The 27,774-nt window shown below is 32.9% G+C and overlaps 3 protein-coding genes across 13 annotated transcripts; 1 reads left to right on the forward strand and 2 right to left on the reverse strand.

The window, feature by feature from the left end:
• Positions 1 to 1,777: 1,777 nt before the first annotated feature.
• Positions 1,778 to 9,277, reverse strand: LOC100777228 (uncharacterized). 11 transcript variants are annotated; one of them, XM_041006399.1, is made up of 4 exons: positions 8,972 to 9,277; positions 8,330 to 8,439; positions 7,614 to 8,213; positions 1,778 to 2,225 (listed from the first exon to the last, which is right to left on the reverse strand). In XM_041006399.1, exons 1-3 carry the CDS (start codon positions 9,157 to 9,159, stop codon positions 7,621 to 7,623), a joined length of 891 nt encoding a protein of 296 aa, XP_040862333.1. In that variant the 5' UTR covers positions 9,160 to 9,277; the 3' UTR covers positions 1,778 to 2,225; positions 7,614 to 7,620. The 11 variants fall into 11 exon arrangements, with proteins under 11 accessions (XP_040862333.1, XP_040862331.1, XP_040862332.1 ...); XM_041006397.1 differs by lacking the exon at positions 1,778 to 2,225 and adding an exon at positions 6,520 to 6,550; XM_041006398.1 differs by lacking the exon at positions 1,778 to 2,225 and adding an exon at positions 6,520 to 6,658.
• On the forward strand, positions 3,077 to 4,674 carry LOC100776691 (zinc-finger homeodomain protein 6-like). Its single transcript, NM_001317706.2, has one exon. It carries the CDS (start codon positions 3,424 to 3,426, stop codon positions 4,432 to 4,434), a length of 1,011 nt encoding a protein of 336 aa, NP_001304635.2. The 5' UTR covers positions 3,077 to 3,423; the 3' UTR covers positions 4,435 to 4,674.
• A 1,104-nt stretch (positions 9,278 to 10,381) lies between the features above and the next one.
• Positions 10,382 to 16,506, reverse strand: LOC100777755 (ATPase family AAA domain-containing protein 3). The gene is made up of 8 exons (XM_003537543.5): positions 16,074 to 16,506; positions 15,887 to 15,982; positions 15,342 to 15,452; positions 14,528 to 14,837; positions 13,486 to 13,576; positions 12,287 to 12,629; positions 11,785 to 11,933; positions 10,382 to 11,282 (listed from the first exon to the last, which is right to left on the reverse strand). Exons 1-8 carry the CDS (start codon positions 16,353 to 16,355, stop codon positions 10,769 to 10,771), a joined length of 1,896 nt encoding a protein of 631 aa, XP_003537591.1. The 5' UTR covers positions 16,356 to 16,506; the 3' UTR covers positions 10,382 to 10,768.
• Between the last annotated feature and the right edge of the window lie 11,268 nt (positions 16,507 to 27,774).

A 27,774-nucleotide genomic window follows, 5' to 3' on the forward strand; every position in this document is an offset into this window, starting at 1 on the left:
TACAAACATATATAATATACTAGTTAGGTGGGTTGTTTTGAGATCACTTTGTCTGAAAAAAAAAACTGAACCTTGTAGTTATTTTATCGGAAGAATTTTATTGAAATGTTTTATAGCGTACTAGAATTAACATATTTTATGTTTGATAAACTAAAAGTAAAATGCTGTAGAACCCCCCTCCCAAAAAAAAAAAAAAAATCTAATAGCATCAACAAGTTGACAGATTTTTCTTATTCCAGTTCACTCGATCAGTAGATTTTATGGCATATATAATTTCCCCTCATGTTACGAATCATTGACAATGATGTTTCATGGGGTCTAATTAGAATTCAAATACGGATTATGTTTGTAGGAAATTTTAAAAATAACTCTACGTTAAATTCATGAATGTAAAAATAAATAATGACGTTTATTTGTAAGAAATTAGATAGAAAAATAATTCAAACTTACGACAAAATTGGACTCCAAATACATGCGCGCTCAAACGCGACATAGTATAAACCAAATAGGGCCAGACCTAATACAGTCCCTAATCATATGTATAGAATGAATAATCTAAATTCAACTCCCTCTAATTGAAGTTTCGAACAGTAATTGAGACGTTGAAAGCATATATGGACACAATACATATTTTTATATTCGTTTTTTTAATCACATTTATAATTTATATAATTACAGTATTTTTTTACCAAAAAAATAAGTAATAATATTTATAACCAAAATTATAATATTTTTTAGTAATAACTCATTATTAATTTTAGAATTATATTTGGTGCACTTTGAGTAATAAGAATAATTAATTATTTTTAAAAAAATTGAAATGTAATGATATTCATAGAAAGGAATGAGTAAATTAAATTTACTCTTTATTGCCAAACTTAAATTTATTATTTTAGTTCTGCTCTTTTAATTAAGATCTACAAACACAAAGTTTGATTGTTTAAATAGTGAATGTAGTATTATATTTTTTTCCTTAAAAAAATATTTTTATATTTTCTTTTCTGACAAAAAGTTTAACCAATATTAATAATAATTTTTTAGGAGAACCAATATTAATAATAATAGTTCATCAAAATAAAGATAATTAGATGTTGGCAATTGGTATGCGAACTGGACCATCCTAGTCTTTGTATTCCCATATTTATGTGTATGTTTAATAGGTTCACATACGCATCGGAGTTTTATGGGCAGATTTCTGGACCAACTCATTTTTTCTTTTGGGAACAAAAGTTGATTTGTGGTTTGACTTACTAAATAGTTTATAGGCTGTCCTTAATGATTTCTGATTTTAAATTTAGTTTTTTTATTTTGATGTGGACAAGTGGGTTGATATGTGAATATTGTAGACCAGATTATTTAATTGCAGATTTCGCAAATTAACCACACAGATTCATGGATTCATGGTTAAACAAACCAAAGTTTAGTTCAAGTCTACTCTTGAGAGTACTTGCGCAATCCAATATATCTGCGAGATTGGCGCCTGTATCCACCTCTAATAACAACACAAAATATTAGAGAAGGTTACAAAATTTTCTTTTGATATGATTCCAGCTGTGTTTTCATTTACTTTTGGTACATCGCATATAATTTACAAACTTTAACTTTTGCATTAATTTGTTTAAAGGCAAATCATAAATGTGGATCGATAATGTAATGTAGAACCTAATGCAAGTGTATCTGCTCCAACGCCCACAACTGAGCGGACCCTAGTTGTTCATATAAATAATGTCCATATAATATTGTTCTTCAGTTCAACCTATTAACTATTCCATCCTTATTTTCATCAAAATAATGAATTGGCTTTGTTTGAGTAATTAAGTACAGTAACATATAATCGACAGTTCAAAGACCAAGACGGTAATGAACAAATAAAGCATGGTTTAAACGAGAGAAAAGTCAAATAATAGAGTTGCCCGGTTTGGCCGAGACTCTCTCTCTCTTTTTTTTTTTTTTTGTATAGTGGCCAACGCGATTCTGTACTGGAAAGTAAACAAGCACAAATTGATGCCTGAAAGAGAAATGTGAAAGAAGATGCTAACAAAGGTAGTAGCAAATAAGCATCGTGAAAGAAGCAAGGTGGTAAGTAAGTAAAGCATGTCATTGGTCCAAGGGAAGAGTGGGTTGCAGACAACACAACACAAAGAGCCTCGAGGAGAGAGAGAGAGAATCTGACACACACGATAACAAGACAAGTGCTGTGTAGTGGCCCAGCAAGCATTCACTCCCTTAAAAAAGAAAGGTAGCCTTTAATTACTCTCAATATCATTATACTATATCTTAAATAAATAAAAATAACCATCCTACCTTAATTTAATTTGAGTTATCACTTATCACTATCATTTGCACGTCTTAGTCTATAAACTTATAGTATATAAGGCTAATGGTAGGATATGATCTCTCTCCTTAATTAGTCTCTCCCTTGTAATTTGTACAAATATGCTGGTTTGGGACACACATTCATTTGGAGTAAGGTTGGAGAGAGTGAGTGAGAAGGGCAATAATTGAAAACTGGACCAGGGTGCAGGCTGTGGGAGAGGACCAACATGACCTTGTCGGTTGTTCTGCAAGACAAATTCTTGCAGTACTAGTCAGTAGTCACCACTCCTTCTGAGTGTGCAAAACAACCTCTTCCCCTGTTCCTTTCCTACTTGGTTTTTATGGATCTGGATGGCTGGTAGGAAACAACACCCTTCTAGGCCCTCTTCCACACCACCTTTCTCAAAATCCCACATTACATGTCTTTCTTAATCAATCTTAACTCTTAAAACAATTTACTCTCTCCACTCTCTTTGTGTCTCCCAAGGTGCTGTGTTGTGTTGCTTGGTGCAATTAAAGCTTTCTACTTTCTACCTCAAATCTCTATAGCCTAATATTCTACCCGCTGAGGTGAGTCTTATATTTTATTTTATCTCCAAGGGACCCCGCTAGTAGTCTCATTTCCATTGAATATGAATTTCTACCAATTTTTTTTTTATCCTTTTCTCTTTGTTTTTTCCCTAAGAAAAAAATAATAATTAAACTATTCCTATTCCGTCGCTATAGTGGTGCTATATATACAGTTAAATCACTCATTCACTTCTGAGAATAGGATTGAGTAGTGAAAATTGGTTGGTGGGTTAGCACCCAGAACGTCAATATCAGAATAAGGAAAGAATAATTGTGGGCGTGCTAGTAATTATAAGTGTTTGGTTGAGTCTAGTCTTGGATTAGATGGGATAAATATGAATTAGCTAGGGTTGAGGAGAGACTAGAGGAAGATCCACAAGCATAATTAAAGCAGAAAATGAGGAAGATGATGATGATGGCTTAAGATAGATTTATTACAGCGATCGAGTCATAATTAGAGAGAGAGAGAGCATAGAAGGTTGAAATCAAACCTAGCTTGCTAGATCTTGGCCACACCACAGACATCAGCAAACCTTGATGGCAATGAGAGGGCAACAAGATAAGGAAATAGAGATACCAACCACAACCACTTTAGGTTACAACCTTCCCAACCGAGATTCTTCTTCTTCCTCTTCCAAGCTCTCTTCTCCAACTGTTGGTGAAAGAAGTAGCAGTGATCATGATCAACAGCATCATCAACCAACTCATCAAACTCGCACATTAATCTTCAACGAAACACCTCACCATAATCTCTATCCACCACCACCACCTCCTCCTCCTGCTCTTGCACCTCATCGACCCACGTCAGATCCAGATCTAAGCACCCCAATTGCTCCCACATCGAATCCCTCAAGAACAGCGCCGCCTCAAACGACAACAACAACAACCTCGACGCCGTCGATCAGGTACCGAGAATGTCTTCGGAACCACGCGGCGAGCATGGGGAGCCACGTGGTGGATGGCTGCGGCGAGTTCATGGCAAGTGGGGAAGAAGGCACGCCAGAATCACTAAGATGCGCAGCATGCGAGTGCCACCGCAACTTCCACAGAAAAGAAGTTGAAGGAGAATTACGACCGCAACCACAACCACAACCGCAAACACATGTTCCAAATTACCACAGCTACTACACCAACAAGCACAACGGTCACCTTCACTACCCTACACCCTCTTCATCTTCCCTCCATCATAGATTGGTTACACCAACAAGCTTGGTCTCCCCAGTGATGATGGCCTTTGGGGGCCCAGCTGAGTCATCAAGTGAAGATCTCAACATGTTTCAGTCCAACACTGGAGGAGCACAGTTAATATCAGTGCAGCAGCATGCACCACTACTCTCTTCCAGCAAGAAGAGGTTCAGGACTAAGTTCTCTCAGCACCAGAAGGATAGGATGATGGAGTTTGCTGACAAGATTGATTGGAAGATCCACAAACACAATGAGCAGGAGGTACAGCAGTTTTGTTCTCAAGTGGGTGTCAAGAGACAGGTTTTTAAGGTTTGGATGCACAATAACAAGCAAACAACTAGTAGTAAGAAGCAGCAAATGTAAGCCTAGCCTACAAAACTCTTTCTTCTTTTTTCTAGACTTCCTTGTTGTTTGGAAAGAAATAAAAATAAAAAGAAACATCAGATTAATTTTTAAGTGAATAATAATTGTAGATTTAGATGTGCATATATATTATTCAAGCAGAGGAAGCTAGCTAGCTATAGCTAGATAGATACATTAATTTTGACAGCAGCTATAACTTCCCATTTTAATTATCTCATACTAGTATGTATGCTCCTTCATATGAACATATAGGCTACAAAGAAAATTTGCACTGATTTTGCTGGTGCAGAAAAATATGTACGGATTAATTAATTCTCAGCTTCTCACCTCTTTCTCTCTTTTGGCGTGACTAGCTAGCAATTTTCACCCTTGGGGCAAGACTCTAGAGAGAGAGAGAGAAACAAAAAAAGAAAAGAAAAGGAGAGAGATGAGGATGACTTTTGGTCGTTGTGATGAACTGGGATATTGGTGTACGTTGTTTGTGATGAGGAGGTACACTCACACACTTATGCTAGCTGTAACAATATTTCATGCATAATACTTTGGACGAACTTTTCTAATTTAATTATGGAAGTGTTGGTTCGTGAACCTGTTCACTTCTTTGCTAATCAATTAATGTAGAAGGATCCCACACTCAACGAGTCATGACCCAATTAACCACAATTTTGTCCTCTCATAGACATTGAATGCATAGGACACCGGCCGACACATGAATTAGCAGACAATACCCGTTCTTTTCTCAACTTGCCTTTTTGATAATATGCATGTATAATGTGCATCCTATATTGTCTCTACACGAATGAACCAGGAAGATGTAGCCAAATGATGACAAATAAAAAACGAGAGACGAGGGTTTCGGATATACAAATTTCACCCTTCAGGTGTTCTTTTTTCCTCCCCCCCTCTTTCGTACTTGTCAATCATATTAGCTAGGCACATGGTGAAACTGTGAAAGTAAAGTTCTCTCGTACGCAAAAAGGGAAAACCCCTATCTATATGAAATATGTTGAGAGCTATGAAGCCTGAGTCTCGCAACAATTATTGAGTGAAACTCGGGGGTAGTAAGCTGAATCAATTTTTAAACCTTCAGAATTATGTACTACGTTAAAATCTGCATATATAAAGTCCTGGTTTATGGCAAACAATTATTTTCTTCCTCTTCGTTTACGATTTCAAAGAGCTGACTACCTTCGAAAGTAAGTTGAAGAAGATTTGCAATCATTGAATGGATATAATATGAAAGCATGTGTGTCCGGTAGATCGATGCCCTAGTTTGAGCCATCTTAGAGTATATAGAATTTATTTTTGGGTAACATCTTTACTCCTAGTGTTTGAGGCATTGTTTAAAAAGTATATTGTTTTTCTTGCTTAAGATGGCATTTAAGTTTAAACAAGTTCCACATTTTCTAAGTTTTACTTACTGGGAACAAACTTTAGATTTTTTTTTTGTTGGTGAAAAAAATTGCAGATATTTTCGTGGACAACTGATAAAAAAGAAAATTTTAATTAGTAATACATTAAAAAATGTAAAAGTTCTTCAATTCTAGATTGTCAAAGCTAGAATTAAAATATAATATATATATATATATATATATATCATAATTACATAAAAAATGCTACTTTTTTCCGTTGATAAATACATCAAAATAAAAATTAAACTCAAGATTAAAATAAGCAAAAATATTCGGCACACCACTTCTTGTCAATAGTATTTGCACTCACGTCTGCGCAACTTGTATTAATTTCATGGTTTATTCATGGTTCCAGCTAGTTTTATGCATACTCAAAGATAGCATAGATTGTTCATTGATCAAACCGAAATTTCTATAGGCTAAACTAAACGGAATAATTGAACCAAAGAAAAATTCATATACTGAACGAATTGCTACCATTATACACCGTAGCGGGATTTAATGCTGTTATGCCTCTATAGGGAGGCAAAAGCAAGTCGAAGACGATGATAACAAGAATTTCAAAGAACCACGAAGAAAAAAATTCACGGAAAATAGCTGTATGAGGATAAGGGTTAAAAATGGTTAAGGAGAAGGCTTTTGCACTAAGCGCAATGTAATCATGGTGATTTTATAAGAGCGCTAAATGCTAATATATTGAAAAACTGCAATCAAACATGAAAGCTTTTGTCATGAATCCGATAGGGTATATAATCTTTCATAAGATTCAATCGAAGTGCTCAAATTTTCGTGTACCTCCACAGTCCACAACTCTGTATATGAGCCACAAATATAAGCAACTAGCTAGCACATCTATAAATAATAATACACTACGCTCAACAAAGTACGCTACATACACAAGCTGTGTTCATACCAAAAAGAATAGCTTTACCATACGCATGGTTCACATTTAGTTAGTTAATCCAACGGCGTAGACTAAATTTAATTTGTCACATGATTCGGTGCTTAATTACAGTAAGATTACATAAGAGTTTCTTGTATGATAATATGCTATGCTCGGGATCATTCCCATGCTTTCGTGCAAGTTGATCTTCCCACTTAGTAGGACAATTTCCAACTTGTAGCAATGTGTTGTGTTCCGGCAAAAGTTGCTATCTTAAATTATAAAGTTTTTCTGTTTAGTATTAATGAGTAAATGACTAATGAACGGGCATTTGGACTTATGGACCACCATAAATCAGACCACTAAAAAAATGCAGAAGAAATACTACTCATCATTATAAGTGAGGGGATTACCTTTTATTAAACCATACACCTTTTAGATGTTCATGCTCTTCTTGTAACAAAAATAACTAGTAAAGGGGCCCAACAATTTATACCAATCGTGAGAGGATCCACTAACTGCAAAATGTTATAATTACACATACATATAGCCTACTATATATAAGCTGCAAAGTCCCTACAACATTATGGGGCAGCACCCTGTATATGAATCTACCTGGCATCGTGATAGATCATAGAAGAACCTAACCGTGGGACCTTTCAGGCTCTCTCCTATCATTATGGAGAATAGATTTGTACGTAATGACTTTTTCATAATGTCTAACAAGTATTTTTTGCATCTCTATTAAAGAGAAAAGCATACAAGAACGTGTAAAAGACTAACACATTACAAGAGATTAAAGCACAATATAAACGATAACTTGTGGAAACTAGAGCTAAAAACTAATAGAGGTTGTCATAGTTAAGAATAAGCGGTAAACTAACCATGCGCTTATACGTTTGGGGTGTTCCTCATCTTAGCTCCTAAATCACCTGTTGCATCCGAAGCCTTCTCCTTTGCAGCCTCGTACTTAGCTTTGGCCTCTTCAGTCATGGTATTCTTTGCTGATACATATGCTTCACCCACTTCACGTTTAGCCTGGTCAAAAGTTTCGGCTACTTTGTCCCTTCCATGTTCCATTTTCACGCCCATGTTATTTTTAGCATCATTATTGGCCTTATCTCCTCCACAACCCATGGCTCCTTTCACTTTATGCCTAACATCACTTGCCTTGTCCTTGGCATCATAGAATTTCTCTGATGCTGTATCTGAAGCAATGTTTATTTTTTGCTTACCCTGGTCATAGGCATTGGCTGCTATATCTTTTCCATATTCCATGGACTCAGCCGTGTTATCTTTGGCATTGTGAGCCATACTTGAAGCCTTATCTGAAGCTGTGTTCATTTTTTGCTTAGCATCCTCGTAGGTATCTCCCATTGTGTGTTTTGCATTGTTAATGCTATCTGTTGGCATTTTGATGACCTTAGCACCTGAAACTGCTTCCTTAGCATCCGTAGCCTTTTGAGAAGCATAGTCCGAGGCTCCTAAACAAACAAATCAAAGATACTAACATTTGCTTGAATTTGATACCAAATTTTAATCGAGAGGTACATGAAATTAAAAAAGATTATGGTAAAGAATGAACAAATATATACGTTACCTGATGCTGCAGATTTCACTCTCTCCGTGGCCCTTGAAGCAGCATCTTCAGCTTGATACTTCATGTTTTGAGTCGCTTGTTTTTCATGATCCTCTTCGGCCCCGAAACTTCTGCCACAATAATTGTGAACTAATGAACAAAATGACAACATTTAAGATTTGGCCATATAAATGCACAAGAACAAGCAACTTAGGCGTGACAAAGCGAAATTCTGGTGAAGCATGATAAATTAAATAGAATTTTGTGGAAAGTTGGAAACATTTGCTCAAATTTTCCTCATCAATCCCATCATCCACAGGTATATGACATCGCCCACATATTACATGCTTAATAGCCTTAAAAAGAATGCCCACTTTCAAATTAATATGATTATTATATGCTTATAATTTTGTTTTGTTTCTTTGTATCCTCCCTCTCATATAACTCCTATTGGAGACATTACCCACATTAAACATGGTTCGGGGGGACTAATTTCTTCCGCTTAGCACATCCACGTTGGTTCTTATAATTAAAAAGATTGCTCCCTTACAAACATGGTGTTAACCAAGCATGCATGGTGGACTTGCGTCACCAAAATTTATTAACAATGGAATATCATTAATTATGTGAGATTGGATAATTAAGAGTGAAAAAGAAAAATACTTGGAGAACTTGTCTTGAGCCCAATCAGCCCAAGAGCGGGTCTCTTCCTCGACATCATGCACGGCTTTTGCTGCAAAATGTTTGGCCTCCTCTCCATCTTCAACTACATCATCACCCCAAGGCCTGCATGTCCCCACGCACACTGCGAGAAACACCATCACCAACAATAGAAACTTTGTGCTTCCCATTTCCTTCTCTCTCTCCCTCTCTCTGTCTCTGTGTCCGTATTTTCTCAAGGAAAACGATTTTCTTTTTGACCGTGTAGATGGATCGTGTGATACGAGAAGAGAATGGAAAGGAAGACAGAGTAGTGGGTGTTAATATATGCAGCGCAGCATGAACTCCACGTGGTATTTTAGAGAAACGTGGCGAAATTTACAAGGTTTTGTTGTTAGGAAGAACGCCCTAGCTTTTGGACACGTGTTGAAGGGGCGTGGAGGCGCACCCGCATGACCCGCTTCACGACCAATCTTGATGGCTTTAACGGGTTTTGCTCCACCCTGTTGGAGAACTAAGCTAGGGTAAAACAAGAATTTCTTTTAGGGTGCATAACATCAAATATTATCACTACTTTTTTAATCACTTATGCATGTAATCAGTAAATTCACGATACTATTTTTTCTTTTATCTTTATGTCACATAAACCATCTTATCTCTTTGTGAGTATACCTTTTTTGTGCTGAACTTTTATATCAATGGAATTTCTCTTTTTTTTTTCCTTTCTAAAAGGACCTATTGTGTGAACTATAATTAGTGGAGGGACAGGAGAAAGCAAAATTGACATACACAATAGTTGTGTAGATTGAATCTACTAAATGTATGTAGCTAATTCTTACATAAATTAACATGGAACAAAAGCTCAATTCACTCATGTATTCCCTCAGTAAATAATTCACGTCTCTGGATAAAAATAATTAATTTAATTAATTATATTAAATATGTCAATTATTTATATTTTAATTTTTTTTCTATCAACTTAATTACTTTTTATTAATATTTAAAGAGATTAATTAAATAAAAACATGTAGAAAAAAATAATAATTAATACATCTAAAAATTAAAAAATAATCTTATAAAAAATAGATAAATTTGTGAAAAAGATCTCATAATTAAAGAGAGTAACGAAAATCTTATAGGAGAAGTGTTAAACCCATTATACGTGTCCAAAAGTAAACGAAACCCCGGCCCAAAGAGGATGGGATTCTGGCAATTAAATTTAGGCTTAATTTCTCATCCATGTAATTTAGCGTTTTTCATTTTTTCTGTCCTAATAATTTTTTTCTAAACTCGTATAAGATAATTAGATAATAAAATAATCTCCGAAAGTGTTAGATTGCAGAGACAAAAAAACTTAAATAGATAACAAGATAATAATCATATTTAAGAAAAAAAATATTTAGCATATTCAAATTTGGTAGAATCTTCATTGGAATTTAGAAGAAATAAAATTCGCAAAAAAAAATAAAAAAAATTACAACTTTGAGCATATTCTATAAATTTATTAATAAATGTAATTTGACTTCTATGCTCTCAAAAACCTGGCTTCTTGCTCTATAGGATGAGGTGAAAAGGTTCTGATATGCTGCTTCCAAGTAATTAAAGGCTAAAGCCCCTCCTCCTATATTCCTAACAAAGTAATAATTAATAAAGCCGAAGTATCCTGCAAATTTGGCTCACAAAATGCATCTAGGTGTAGCTTTTTCAACGAATCTGCCTCATCGGCCACATGGCCCAAATAACATGACAAAAACACTAACATAGCAGGTCAAAATGGGGATGCAAATAAAATGCTCAAATTTATATTTGGCAAGGCTGGCCACCTTCAGCTGCTAGTTTTAATCGTTGATGATGTTCCACGACCTTGTAATCTACAATTTCTCTAAACAACTGGGCATCCAAGATGCAGTCTGGGCGCCCATAAACAGCAGCTTGGACGCTGGCCATGAGTTTGGCGATCTCGCGGCCAGAAAATCCCTCTGTTTTCTTGGCAGCCTCTCTGAAAACATCTTCAGATAAATCTTTTATGGTAATCTTCTGAGGTTGCTTCTTCAGGAAGAAACCCCCCTTGGAGCCATTATTGTCATCACATAAATATTTGTTCAAATAGAGCTTCAACAACTTTAGACGCTCTTCCTCTCCTGGAAGTGGGAATTCAATTACTTCATCAATGCGATCAGTAACTGCACTATCAAGATCACCAGGCCTGTTTGTCGCCAGGACAAGTACTATGTCTCTAGACTGATCACCAGTTCTGAAGAGCAATGCATTTAGAGCACTTCGTTGAGCTTCACTCATGTGGGAGCTGTTACGCCTGCATTGAATAAAAAATTATCACGGAAAAATTGTTACGCCTGCATTGAATAAAAAATTATCACGGAAAAATTGTTATATAAGAGATATCATTAATATCTAACTTATCACACCAATTGTTTCTGCAATATACCGGGTAAAAATTGCAATCTTTCCAAGTTACAGGCAATAAGGTAAAACAAATACAGACACACTCCATAAAAGTGTTATTGATTCATCTATGTATCTAATCTCTGAATATGCGAAGTTAAAGACCCTTCGTGATTCTAAATATCAAAATTTATTAAAAACACAATATAAATCAAATATAAACAGTTAGCATTTGTGTAAAAGTATAAAGATATTATATGTATACTGTTGTAACTTGTAATACAACAGTTACATTTCTCACATTATATAAACTACAAAACAAAATAATTTTGGCTACCCTGCTACGTAGTAGTAATTTAAATTAGTTTTTTATAGCAGTCTTCAAAATATATTTTAAACGCTCCAAAACTTACTCGCAAAGGAAAGCATCCGCCTCATCAATAAAAAGCAATAGGCCTTTTCTTGATTTCTTGGCCCAATCAAATATATCATGAATTTTGGTAACAGCCTGTGCGCCAAGAGGTGCAACATCTCCTCCAGTCATCATGGCATAATGCAAACCCTTCACATAAAAATTGAAAGAGTCAGCCGTAGTTAAAGATACCTTTTTAAACAAATTCAGCAAACAGCATGAACAATTAGCCATAAAATAATATCCAAGGAAATTTCATGACTAGCTCATGGAAAATGGTTACAAGAATACAAGATAAACCAAACCCACTTGTAGTATAAATATAAAACAGAATTTGGGCATGAAAATAATAAATTTTAATTCATTTGTTCATACATCACAAATAATACATCCAGAAACTTATGTCACGTTGTCAGTAAAAAACAACTTAACAGATCATGTAAAAGTAGAACAAGTCAGATATATGAAAATCAAAATGTGTATAAAGGAACTAATCATTATACCGATCTTCTAGCTAATTCCTTTGCAACCATCGTTTTACCAGTGCCAGGAGGCCCATAAAAAAGCATGTTACGAAATGGTGCCTGATGGGATTTGGTATTTGATGTTGCACGTGCAAGATGCTCTATTCTTCTCTGCAATGATGGATGAAGGATTACATTTCCAAGACCATTTTTACTCCCAATAGGCTTTTCTGCCCCAGCCAAAGTACTATTACACAGCACTTTGTTTTTGGCTTGAGAAATGATCTCTGACCCAGGAAACTTTGCCATAGATGACTCCCGGATCAGCGATGGCTGCCCCAAAATCCGATTAATATAGCCCCAGGTGACTTTACTACCTTCTCTGTAGAAATAGAAAGTACAACACAAAATGATCAGATATTCATTTAAAAAAGAAAGAAAGAAAAAGGCAGAATTGTGATGAATACAAATTTGAAAAATTAGGTTAGAACCCAGTGCATATTTGATCAAGAGAACACAAATTCACCAAGAGTTGACCCTACCCACTGAACTTACCTGTTAATTAACTAAAGGAAGGAAAACATGCAAGAATTTGCAAGTGATTTAAACTGGTTTATCACCAAGAGTTTTCAGGACTACCGACTACATATAAGAATTTGTAAGTGATGCAAGAATCAAGACAATACATTTCAAATTAATAAAGGATTGAAGTGGCTTATCATTGAAAAGGGAGGTGGAAGCATCATAGATTCATAGTAATAAAAACTTTGATTTTATTTGTAATCATGTTTTCTTCTCCTTTTTTTCCTTCGGGCTGGGAATGGAAGGATTGACAATTGACGTGGGACTGGGAGATGGATGCTAAGTAGTGGGTACTTCTGTAGCATAAGATACAAAAATAATATCTTACTATTCTCTTTCCTTAAATTCCTGGATTCCAGATTTATACTTATAGTTGCCAAAGATGATATGGATGTTATCAATGAGCCCCCATACATTTGCTTAGTATCCAATAGTACCATAAAACAGCTATTATACATCTAGATTATGCATTTTGGATACAACTATCATGCAATCAGTCTTACCACTTCCACAATCTTTTTGTATGGATAAAGTACATTAACAAGCATTACAATAGTGACATACATGAGATGATTGTAATTTGTATATCCAAACAGACTTTGAACTTGGTAACATTAATTCAAAATCAAATGCATAATAAAGAACAGCATATGTACCTAGTCGTATATATTCCTGCAGCTAGTGCAGTAGCTCCTCCAACAGTCATAAGCAATTTGTCCCTATCAGTCAATAAGGCCCTTAGACCACCTGTATATTGTAAGAAGTCAGCTGATATCATTTCCAAACACAAAGACCAACTCATCATCTACAAATGAAAACAGTGGATAAAAACAAGGATACCATGATAAAGAAGATGTAGTGAGATGGAACAATACAACCTAGCAACATTTTGCTGTGTCCCACATATTGACAACCAGAGAAACAAAAACTCAAAAATCACTACATTTTCTTAAACAAATGTGCAAAAATATCTTTGGTAATATAAAACTTGACCTTTAGAGTTTCCCCAAAAAGTTCAGAAGCGTACATCTAGAGCAGTACTTACATTTGTAAGAAGCTATGAGCTCTATGATATCATGCAACCATGAATGCTGCCGTGTGAGATAAGAACTAGACATAAGCTTGCACACAAGCAAGCTTAAAAACTCAGGCTGCAAATTTATCCAAGTAAAAGGATTAACAATTCTGGGAACCATTACTGGCATGAACTTTCCCATTATCGTTTGTAAGGGATAATGCAATATTACTACAAGTTGCTATCCGTTCTCTGTCAGGGAAAGTACAGAAAATATACTGTGGATGCAGACACATAAATGTAAGGATGTGACTTGTGTCATGCATTTTGGTTTCAAACAATACATACAAATCATACAACATGGCAGTTTATTCTTGTGTAAGGATTTTACTTTGGCAAAAAATTATCAATAGCAACAAGCTAATAAGCCTTTCAGCTAAAAATGGCTACTGTTGCACAAAGCTTTATGATGAACTTACCAACCAAAATTTGGTATATCCATATCAATATTAATCACATTTACAAAAAGGAAAACAGATATTGACATGATGAAAGTGAAACTGCATAAAAATTTATCCATAAATATGAGTAAGTAGCACAAGACAATCAAAATCCACAATGATCCTCATATAAAAGCAAAAAGTATATTCTGAAGACAACAGATGCGCTTATCAGTTGCATACCTTCAATATGACTAAAGGTTGTGTTAATTGCAGCAAGCCATTTATCTCTTTCACCTTGCATTCGTTCTATAAGCATTCTCCTGTTATGATCCTCGGTCAATTTTGCTTCATGGGCTCGGCCTTCAGCCTCCGCCATTGCCTTAACTCTAATAGTTTCTCTTTCAATTTCAGCTCTCTCTCTCTCAGTCTGACGCTGCTGAGATTGAATCTGTTCTTCAGTAGCCTGTCTTGCCTGCTCCTTTCTGAAAGAAGACTGCTCTTGCATCTTGACCAATTCAACATTATGTTGCCTTTGGGCTTCATGATCTGTCTGAGAATGGCAATTTATGGATAACTATTCTATGTAAAACATTTAAATCTTACAAAACATCAAAGATGGTTTAATTTGAAGAGGCTCAAGCCATCTGAATATTCACAAACAGTAAGACCATTCTATGGAAATTTCATCATAAATCCTATTGCTTCAGGGTTTTGAACAAGACAGGTAGGGGGATAAATATCAGAAGTCGTCAAGAAAATCATTAGCTAAGATCATACATTTCTTTAAAAAAAATTGGAAGAACTAAAAGAAGATAGGTTTGTTAGCAAAAGTATATCCAGTGCCTAGGACCAAAGAGCAAAAAGGAATTTACTGACCATAAGTTTAAGCTCAAACTCAGCTTCATTTTGCATATATATTTCCTAATTACATCCATAACTCTCATCATGACTTTTTGCTCTGGCAGAAAAGTTATTTCTAGAGGCTAGTTTAAATGCCAAAGCTATCTAAATTCACAAATTAAATAAAAGAGTATATTTTTTATGTAGTCTGCACCTGCATTCTTTTCCTTGCCAACTCATCTTCATATCGCAACACCTGGGCCTGTCTCTGGGCTTGGTCTTGTATTAGATTGCGCTGTTCTTCAGCCATTTTACGCTGCCTTTCCTGCAATAAAATTTATTTGACAAATCAGAGCGAGATAAAAATTTTAAAATCTACACCAAAATGATTCTTCTGTGATGATAGGTGCTTAGAAGCACATAGATTTACAATACTCTCGATTCATTGTTATACATTTATAACCAACAGAGGGAAAATAACGATGATAACAACTACAATAATACAGCATAGGGATAGCTTTCGAAATGAGAAAACAGCAAACAAAATAAAATATTGACAAAATTTCCAGCCAGCCCAGTGGTAGTTGCGTATTGCATGTGTAAGCCCGAGCTTTATGGAAGAGTGTACCAGGTCCTTAATAATCTAGTTTGACCTATTTGGTAGCACAACATATAACGCAAAAGTTGAAACGATTAAAGAATATCATGAGCTACACACATGATATCGAAGTTTTATATCAATATAAAAATACCACTTACAATATCTCCTTGAGATTGAATAAGTTCGTAATGAACTTTCTCAGCATCTAATTCAGCGAGGCGAGTTTCCTCCTGTTTTCGCATTAAATCGAACAGCTGGAAAACAAAAATGAAATAATCAGAAAACTAAAATCCTTCCCGACACAAAGAACACTGAGTTCGTTAGAACCAAAAATAAAACACAAACCTGCTTGGAGTAGGGAGAACTATTGATTTCACGGAGTGCTTTGGCTCCTCTTTCTAAGGATTCCGGGTCGAAGCCACCCGATTTGTTAGGTTCATCGGGCGGCGGAGGCTCGGACTTGGAGTCGGAGGTCTGGTTCGGCGGCGAGGGTTCATTGGAAGGTTTAGAGGAGAAGAAAGGGAGTCGGAAGTAAGAATCGGCGTAGGCACGATCGGAGAAGGCGGACATGGAAACCACCGCGGCGGAAGTTACCGCCACGCATGAGGTTAACTTTGAAGCAGCCATGGCTTAGAATGCGCCTTCGAAATGGATCATGGAGAAGCTTCGTGTGGCGCGAGCTAAAACCCTCTGCTAGGGTTTAAACGGGAATGGAAAGGTTGAGGAAAGCACTGCGTTGCGTGGAGAGCAATTCAAACGCTTAAACGACTGCCGTTTATTGTCCAACACTGAAATAGATAAAATGACTTACGGGTGCGTGGCGGTGGGCTTTTGGCCCAGTGGATCATCCCATTATATTTAACCTTGTATTAATTTGTATTTTTTGTCCGTTTGGTACTGAACAAAACAAAATTTCAAGTTAGAGGATAACGTTTTATTTTGTGCAACATAGAAAAAATAATGTAAAATTGATTGAAATATCCTTTTTATTTTAATCATCTGAATTTGAGAATGCTATCATGAAGATGACAATTACACTCACAAGGATATAGAATCGGGAGAAAAAATTTTAACTGCTGCAACCCAGCCAATTAAGTAGTAGTTAGAATGATAAAAAATGGCATGAGTTCTGGTTTAGTGGCTCTGAATTTTTCTCAAAATAGAGACTCGTTTCCTTTTCAACGTCAACAAGGAAAAAGAACAAGAATGAAGAGAATTAATGAAATTCTGTTAACTTATGGAGGGTTGCAACATTTAACTTATCAAGAACATATGGAGGGATAAATATGATTTTGGATGATAAATTTTTTCGTTTATATAATTGAAGTCCAGTTTCTCTCGTGTTGAAATTCTGGGCTTATAAGTGAACTCCAATTTCGTTGCTGCATCTTTTTTTTTTATCATTATGTTACTTTGCTGCGAATAAAGGCATGAGAAAAAAAAAAAGAATAATCGCCATAGACATTTATGTTACTGCAACAATAATTTCGTGCAGAAGTTTTGTACAAGCAGTTGACAAACACTAACGAAAGTGGGAGACATGCACATGTTAGGGGGTAATTTTGTATTTATCATTTATTATCCATGGCAAAAGGTTTTCCTTTGATTCAGTGGGTAACAAGTTTTTATTTGTTCTGTCTTGTACACTCTTCTTTTTCTGTCTCGAGCACTTTTTAAATCAAATGTGTAACAAATGATTTTGTTTTGTGTTTCTTTTAATCGATTCTGTGTTGTGTTGTAGCTTACGTTTTAGGAAATCGGATCCTTGGTGAATATGTTATTGATTTTAAGTCATTTTAATGAGATTTTTTCTTCTAATTACATTTTTACTATAAGATTTAAATACAAAATCTTAAATGGTTATAGCATTTTCTTTTTAAAAAAATTTAATTATATATTTTATAACTTAACTATCATGTTTTGTAATTTTCATCAAATTTATCAATTCCTTAAATATATAAGGGATGTGTTGAGATGTCCTTAAAATAATGACATTGTTTTATCACTATTTTTTAAACGACATCATTTTGTTATTTACATGATAATAAAATGTGAAAAAATTAAAAAAATATAATAACAAAATACACAAAAAAATATAAAATATGGGGGTAAAATGCATGGAAAAAATTGGTGATAAAATTTGTGAAACCCAAATAAACTTTAAAAAAAGGTACATTTGAAGAATAAAAAAAAGAAATATCAATAAATAGATGTATTGATGTGCTAATAGTCTCGCCTTGAATAATATCGATACAATCTTGAAAATTTCTTAATGAATAATTTTATTTTATGTGCAAGTGTATTAAGTCGTGTTTATTTTAGAATTAATACAATCAATGTTAATAATTGATATTAAAAGAAATAATTTTTTAAAAATAATTTGTATTTAAAATTATAGTTTTAAAATTGTGTTTTAAAAAATAATTTTATTTTAATGATAAATTAAAATTACTTTAAAATCTAAATATATTTACATTTTCAAATTTTTATGAAACTCATACTCTAAATTACTTTTAACGAGTTATAAATTTAATTTTTACTTTTTTAAAAATTATTTCTATTAACGGTACGTGGATATATATTTAAAAAAGAAAAATTGACAAACATGCTAAATTTATAATGCAAACTCCTTATTTGACAAACAGTCACATATTTAACAACACGACCTAGAAAATAACACATATTTTACGTAGAAAGCAAAGTCCTTTATTAGGACTTGCTATGATGATACATTTATTTATAAGGGACACTCCACGCTACTGAGTTTGCTAATCTTGGATTGATTTTGATTTCTAGATCATCAAGAACCTGTCAAGCATGAAAAGAATTTTTTTAAAAAAAAAAACTTGTAAGTTATCTGTTCAGCAATCGGACATTATAGGATTACTTCAATCTACATATAATATAAAGTTCACAAATTTTACATAATTCATGACAGTAATTTTATATGTTTCTCTCTCTCTCTCTCTCTCTTTTCACATCCGATTACTTACATATGATATCTAGATTCATGCGTGCAAAAATTTTATCTGAATATTTTGATACATATTTTAAAATTTTAACATATATGATTAACCTAAAATTTAAATTTACTCATATATATGCGCCTAATACAGTGTCAACAAAGTTTGAGAGAGCAACTGTACTTCTTTTACCTAATAAAAAATGAGTTGATGATTTTTTGTCGCTGAATGTGTGTTCATAAAATAATTGAAAAGAGCTATGTACTGCAATTTGATGTTGTTATGCTATTTGTACTTTCTAGTTTTATACTTTTCTGGGTATTACATTTAGATACCAACGGTATAATTTTTTTTTATGTATGTAATGTATTTGTACTTTATATCGTTCTTTTATTATACATGGGTTTGGCAACTTTGGTCAACATACTAAACCACCTGGATAACGACAGTTCACGATTCTGTTCGAATCAGATTTATATATGCAATATATGCTTTCTTTCGATCTCCCTGAGTTTTTTTTTTTTTTTTATCAATTTGATGGTTGGTTAAATACAATTGGCATCTAGTGTGAAAATTATCTGGTTCATAATAACATGTCAAGTATCAATCCATTTGATTACCTTTTTAATCTTAGTCCACAGTCAGGAAGTATTAGTGCATGCATCCCTATTTTTAGATATATGAAGATAGAAAAAAGGGACAACTCTACAAATACGACACACATATATGAACCAAAGGGTACCCAATGAGAATATATGATTTTTTTCGTTCATGTCTATTTTTAGATATATGAACCAAAGGGTACCCAAGGAAGGGACAAACATCGGTTAATCTTTCAAAATCATCTCTATTTTTAGATATATGATTTTTTTTTAATCTGCAAAATATATGATATAAATTAATATAAGAGTACAAAGGGTACCCAATGAGAATTATATCAAGCCATCAGATATACATATTCCTGAGATTACTATATATGAGGATAGAAAAAGAGACAATTCAAATACACAAATATGGTTACTCAATATATATATATATATATATATATATATATATACCCTCCCAAGGAAGAGACAAAGATTTTGGAAAAAAATAGATTTAGTGAGAAATAGGAATGCAAGAAAACATGAACATAATTGTCACATCACACATATCATGTTAATGTTACAAATACTTTTAGTCATAGGGGCTTAATTAATAGTTTTTAAAATTACAAGAATCTAACTAAGAATCTAATTAATGACATGATAAGTATTTAAAGTAGATTTCAATTAATTATATAGAATATACGGACTGTGTAAATGTTTGATGGTCATATAATTGAAAATTGAACATTTTATAATAATTATTTTAAAAATATATTAAAGAAAATTTCTAATTAGTTGATAATATATTAAAAAAATTGCACTACCTATATCAAATTTAGACTTTCGTTAATTTTGACTATTCACAACAAAATTAAATAGTTAATATTTATCCTTTTATTCTTACATATAGATATTTTATATTTTAATTTGTCTATAATTCCTAATTTCTAATATAAGACAAACTTAACTGAATCATGTTAGCCTAATAATTTCTCATTGAATTACATGAACTTTGATCACGTTTAATTAGTATTCATCATCTTTGATATTTCATATTTGCATACTCTAATTCTCATAACTTTATTACCTTTTTTTCCTATCATATTACCTATCACATTCATCACTTTATTTCTTTTTACTTCTATTTCCATCTTTATTTCACAAAAATGTATAGAAAGGGTTATAAAAAAATATTTTCCTTTTACATTTTAACAAAGAAGACGTTTGGTCACATGAAAATGACATTTGAGAGTAGAAGTGTCAATTTACACTTTTCCGTATTATTTTATGTACCAAAACTTTTTAGATTGGATTAGGACTTAAAAGGTTTGGATAATTGAATGAATATATAAATTCAAATTTTATTTTCAAAACAAGGAATGAAATGACATTGCTTTGATTGTTTCTCAAATGCTGCTTGCAAAATTATATATGTACTTATGTAGTATGGAACAAAATTATATAAATAGTAAAAATCATTTTAAAAATCTTTTCTTTTTTTATGAATAAAATCATAAAAAAAGAGGTCAAAAGATCCAAATTTTGGGAATAACGACTCCATACCTGCATAGTTAGGTAATGGGATTTGTCCACGCTCAATGCGCTTGATATCTTCTTTGAGGATTTCATAGTGTCTTTTAACATCCTCTACGGATTTTCCCACTACTCTTGCCACATTCTGCCACCTGTCAGGGGTTTCCCTATCATATATAGCAAGGGCCTCTTCAAATAGTTTGTTTTGCCTTGGAGTCCAAGATGATGCCATCTATAGATAAAAATTAACCCTGACTTCTCTTGGTGTGTCTACTTAGAAGCAATCTTGAGCTAGGGGACTATTACAAGCTGCCAAGAAGAAAAATGAAAGATTAGGTGGCTTTAATCCACAAAAGGGAAATAAGAGAAAATGATGGTTGCTTTAGAGAAGGTAGATTATTACTCTAATAAGTCAAGGGATGGTATGGGAAAGAGATTAGCAAGATTGTTCTTTATAAATAGGAGGAAAAGTACTTGGTGGGGTTGAGGGTGTTTGCCGAATATATCTTCTCAAAGGACAAAAGATATTGTGACCCGTTCTCTTTGGAGCCAAAAGATAGCAAATCAGAACAATGGACAACAAGTGGAAGAAAGAGGAGAATCAAGATCAAATTAAGGGCACTCCTTTAATTTGTTTTTAGCAAAGATACTCTTTCATTATGTCACTGCGCGCAATTTTAAATTTCCATTTATGTTGTTATTTACGTATATAAATACCTCGTAAAATATTATATAAACAGCAGCGAGTTCACCTTTAAAGTCATAAAATCTTGACATTACGGAAATAACTATTAGTATTTATTGCATGTTCAAGTGGAACAACTTACGGAACGGTACCTTATAGCTGAAATAATCACAATATTTTAATGATCGAGAATTCAGGGTAGCGCGTTAAAAGGATTTTAGCTGTGGAGTATGAAGCAAGTTTTTCTACTATATATGGAATAAATTCTTATATTAGTCCTCAAAACTCAATAATTTAGATATTTTAATATATCTGATATCCGATACTAATTTACTATATATTGTATGCAACGTCGGAATGGTAAGGATGTAGCTGTGTGAGCTGGTGGTTCATTGAGTGGGATCGGGTCAATTACAAACTCGACGTAGGGCATAGTCCATAGCAAGTCACACTAAAAAAACATAGGTTCAATTTGAGCTTTTGAAATGAGGCATAAACTCAATAAAACCTAGTTTTGTGAGCAAAGCCTAAATCAGGCTTAAAAGACTAGAATTTAAATTTTGAGGTCAACATTTCACCAAGCAATTTTTTTTTCTGATACTTCATCAAGTAAGTTGTAGGCTCAATATGGATCATGAAAGCAAGTCACGCAAAAAACACCCAAGTTCAATTCAAACTTTAAAAAAGACACTCAAGCTCTGTAAAAGTTTAATTTATATGAGGTTTCTTCGAGCTAAGTCTAGGTCGATTATGATCAAATCAGCTTTAAAAAAACTTAAATTTAACCAGTGCAGAAAACAATAAAATTTAAAATTTAAATCCTATATTTCATTAAACAGGTTTTAGCTAAAGTAAGTCACAAACATTTTAAAATGTCTAGTAAAAGGTTACCGAATCAAGTTAGTTTTTTTTTTAAGAATCAAGATGCACTTGATCCTAAATATTTGAGTAAATGATAGTTTTCTTTTTTTTTTACTGAAAGAGTAAATAGTACTTTTCCTCCCCTAATAATTGTTGTTTTGATACCCTCAATAACTAATATGGATGATACTATGAATATGTTGAAATAGTTGGCACATAACAGAAAGAGATATTATAAACTCGACGTATATAAAAGTTAAGTGAAAGGAAACTTACGTTTCTGTCAAATATGCTTTTCATTTGGCTCAATCGTAATGCACCAATGACATTGTTTTGTTGTGGCAGTGCAGCTCTTTTTCATACAGAGACATTAGATATATGGGTATAGACTAGTATATGACTCGAGAATCATTTGCTCTTGCTTCAATCTTTCCCACATTATGGGTGCGTTTGTTTGTGCGGAAAAGGGGAAAAAATAAGAGAAAAAATTTTAAATTTAGTATGAATTTCACACTTTTATAATCTATTTTAATTTAAAATTTTAGTCTTAATATTTTTTTTATTTAAATATTTTTCCTGTAATTTATGATTTTGTTTTATTTTTTCCTTACAAAATTTATTTTTCATTTTAGTCCTTATAAATTTTTTGTTTATCTTTAAAGCATTTTATATAACATTTTGAACAATAATAAATATTTTGAGCAATGATAAAAATATCATTTAAAATGCTTAAAGGACGAAAAAAATAAATTTATAAGAACTAAAATGGAAAATAAAATTATAAGGATAAAAATAAAAAAAAATGTTAAATTACATGAACGAAAAAATATTTGTTCTATTTTTTATTTTTTGCTATTCTATTGAACGATACCTATAAGATATAGATATAATGAATTTTAAAATACTTGAGAGTTTGTGAAAAATATATGTGATGTAGAAAAAAAAATGAATATGCTAAATATATATAGGGTTCAATTGGACCAAGATAAGGAATAAAATATAAACAAAATTAAATATTTGATCTAAGCATTTTTTAAAATAAAAAAATCAAATGTTTCTATTTTAAAATCGAGATATCAAAATTGCGGATTGAATATGAAAATCAAAATTGCATTTAACCCTTAATATTTAAAACATTTTTTCACGTTAATGTGAACAAGATTTTTATAGTTATACTTTTTTAAATACACTTATTGTTATTTTGTAAATTTTAATTAAACATTAAATATCTATAAATTCATTTTTTTATCACTACCTAGGGCACCAGCGTTGATGTGGCATTGCTTTGATTAGATTTTTATAGTTATACTTTTTTAAATACACTTATTGTTATTTTGTAAAGTTTAATTAAACATTTAATATCTATAAATTCATTTTTTTTTTATCAATTTGATGTATTTATTTGTAATTCAAAATTCAAAATTAAATGATGAAGGGCGTGTTATTAATTTTTTTTTTGTAATTTATCCTTGCATTTTAATTAAAAAAATAAAAGGCTAAATCATTTGAATTGATATTATGATTACTATTTTTACTAACATTTTATTGGTAAAATAAAAAAAATGACTTATCAATTTATATAATTAGGAGAATTTATTGTAATAAAAGGCTTAAACATTTTTTTCTATTTTTTTTATAAAATTAGTGTGAAATCTATGAAATGGGTAATATGCATCCCAGTTATGTTGACACCAATGCAAAACTCCCAAAAGATCACACCAAATAACATTAAAGAAGGGGGAAAAAAGGAGGAATAAGTAGATGGAGGACTAGGTTAAAACCCAATCAACAAACTAACAAAATTTGCAATTGGGAAGTGTTGCCCTATTATGAAGGACCTTGCCGCTAAAAAAACTTGGGGTATGATCCCACCAAGAGTGGCTAATCCTAGAATCAACACCATGATTAGCTAGAAGGTTAGCGCAAATGTTCTCCTCTTTAAAGATATGAGAGTAAACCAAAATTATATCTTTACAAAAAAATAGACACTTTTTCTAATCAATGACAAAGTTGCAAATGGACTAATGTGGACTTCTTGAAAGCTTGAATCACTAAATTGGAGTCACATTTAATCTATAATTTTCCCTCTTGTTAGCAAGAGCAGCCTTAAAGCCAAAATAACTACAAAAAGTCTATGTAAGAAAAACACTCTAAATGCCAATATAGGAAGAGAACAAACATGAATCCAAGGGGGCAAGTAGGAACCTCGACCCTCCTTAGAATCTTTTGTGTATAAGTGAGAAAAAAAAATTAAAATTAAAAAAATCAATAAAAATTATATATAAAATAAGTTTTTAACTTGATATTTACTTAAAGAAATTATAATAGTAGAATATATCTCTAATTTTACCCATAAAATTAATAATAAATATTTTCCAATTTTATTATTTATTAAAAATTAAATATTTAAAAAATTATTTAAAAGAGATACTCATGTATTCGTCCCTACTCTCTAGAAGAGAAGCAACCAATCAAAACCCGACTGTCATCTCTTCAAATTCCATTACTTAGGGCGTGACCACCTACCGGCACAACCCTTTTCTATTTTATTTATATTACTTAGTTATTTTTTTAGGTAAATTTATTTTTTCTAGAGTAACATGTTAAATTAAGATTTAATTATATTTTAAGTTCCTCAATCCATTTTTAATCATTCAAATAAAAATTTGAATGTTTTATTTTTGCTTAAGATTTGAAAAAATCCTTTTAAATATTTCTTCTCAAATAAAAATTTACATTTTAATTCATCAAATTTTGACGGAGGAACTAAAAAAAAAAAGAGATTGAAAAAAATTAAGAGAATAAAAAATATAATTTTTTATTTGGAGTATCAAAAAGAATAAATTCTCCAACTTATGAAACTAAAAACAGAATTAAGCCTTAAATTTGCGCTCTAGTTTTCTCCCGCTATAATTTTTTTTTTCTCTTATAAGATTGTAACTCTTGAAAGTTGCCGCTCCCGCCCTTGAATTTACTTTGTTCTGGGACAAACTTTCTGGTTTCCGTTGCACCGTTCTCCAGAGTTCAGAATCAGATCTATGATGCTCTTAATTCACCACTTCACTGCCTTCAAATGCCCTAAAACCAAAAGAGCATTAGCCTTTGGTTTCAGATGCGCCATATGGCTTTGTCGCACGCTTAGTCAGAGTCAAGAATCATTGAGGTAAGGTAACCATTTTCTTAATGCGCATAATAATCTATGAAAAAATTGTTCCGTGCTGCGTAAGCTTTGATCATTCTCATCAATTCTTGTTCGGTTCGTTATTGTTTTCATTTCTTTGTTTCCATCTGTGCTTCATAATTAATCACTCACTGCGCTTTCACTAGTGTTTTCCCCACTTTGCCGATGTACACTTTTACTTTTCCGTTCTAACAGACTCGATTCTGTTTTTCCACAACACTCCAAAATTGATCATCCAAACATTAGGTGTCCCTGGCTATATTAGTCCTCTGAATATTTTTTTATACAATTAATTTTCGATAGTGACAGATTAATATTGAACCTACCATTTTTTTTTTTAAGGAGTTGAAACTACCACTTGAATCAATATATTATTCTTCATTGGTATAGAAATCAATTGATATTAATTTACATACAATATAATTTTGAAAATACATGAAATCGATGAAGATAGGAACTGGTGCGTATCACGGATATTGTGTTTAGTACTCAATGTTGATGGATTATGATTATGAATCATTTAGAGGCTTATAGTCATATGAAAGTTAGTAATCAAGTGACGCATCTGAACATTTAATTTAATGAAATTGATTAGAGTTCTGAACTGAAGAACAGATGCAGTTCAAGGTTTCAGGTTTCAGAGATTGATACTACACAATAGATTATTAATTATGCAGATAGTAATATTATAAGCTTCAGAAGATTCAATTATTGAATCCCCTATTTGATATTTGTTAGAGAGAAATGAAACCGTTCATACTCTAGCCTTTACTTAATAGTTTAAGCTTTACGGAGAGTTCGACCTAGAAATGTTATCCTAGCCTTGCTAGTCGCCTCTATGACCAAGTGGTCACATTTTAGGAGAAATTATCCTTAATTTCACCAGCACTTACTAATTGTTTGCTCTGGCAACCGTAGGACAGTTATTAAGTTAGCCAGAAACGTATACTGGGATAGAATTGGCATCATGAATGACTAGAAGTAAAATGCGCAGGGTACGGCCTATAAGGAGACAACAAATGCCAAGTCATTTTCAAAAAAGGAAAACAATGCCTATAAGGGTATAGATTACGCATTTTTTACAAAGGAATTTGGAATATCTGCTCGTAGACTGTTTATTCATGTATCAGGAAAGGTGGTGCATTATATCTTATCTATTCATTACCAATGCCTGAGGTGTCAGGAATACTGTTTGTTTTGTATGGATCTGATACTTGACCATGTTCAATTCGTCAGACATATTCTTTGAGGATCTCATACTGCCTTTTAACCTCCTTACAGATTTTCTTTGCCACCAATCTTCTGTTTCCCTGCCATATTAAAAACCAGAGGGATCATTCAAATAGTTTGTTTTGACTTCGTTTCCATGATGCCATCTGAAGAAAGAAGTTGACATTTGAAGAAACTTAAGCAATGGTTATTTTAACTGGCAACAAAGTATGGCGGGAGAAGGATTTCTAGAAAAATGAAAGAGTGACTTCATTGAATATCACCAGCAGTAAATAGTAGGAAAAGGATGGTTGTTTCAGTCAAGGGGTGTTGTGGTAAAGGTAGGATCAAGCTAGCTCCATAGAAGTAGTGTTGGTAGGCCTATTGGTTAAGACTGTAGGATTTTCAAAAAGAGTCGAACAAGAAGAACAACTGTTCCCCTTAGGAACCACAATACGAACCAGGACAAAGGACAAGTGGAATATGAGATATGCGATCAAAAGTCATTCATGGGCCACCACCTAATAGCTCAAGGTTTTAGGAGAGGTGATCCTCACAGTTTTAACCATAGATATTCCTTCATTTTGTCATTGGCAAGTTAGGCTTGTTGTATAAGATGATAGTCGGTGGATTACCAATGCCAAAACACATACTGGTAATTAGTTTATCCTTGAGATTCTTACAGTAACATCACTGAAATTATGGAGTGTCCTGTGTTAAAGTGGTACAACCTACAAAATAAATTGCCAGCTTTGCTGCGCTGGCATGAATTAGGACCGGTTTTTAGGGAAAATTTATGGTTATCTCATTTTTAAAGAATCTTGATCTAGGATATATTTGTTCCAATGAGATTTGACTTTATCTATTAGGTTGGATTAGTGATATTTCTTTTCAACTTGCTCTTGTTATATGCCATAGTCATATATACCTTCCTGTTTAAGATCCTTCTTTTTGGAGATTTTATTACCTAGCTGCATCAATGGAACATTAGACTTTGTGTTTTGCGTGATTAGTCAGCTAAATGTGT

Source organism: Glycine max, chromosome 11 (assembly GCF_000004515.6).
Source record: "Glycine max cultivar Williams 82 chromosome 11, Glycine_max_v4.0, whole genome shotgun sequence".
NCBI classification, from domain to species: domain Eukaryota; kingdom Viridiplantae; phylum Streptophyta; class Magnoliopsida; order Fabales; family Fabaceae; genus Glycine; species Glycine max.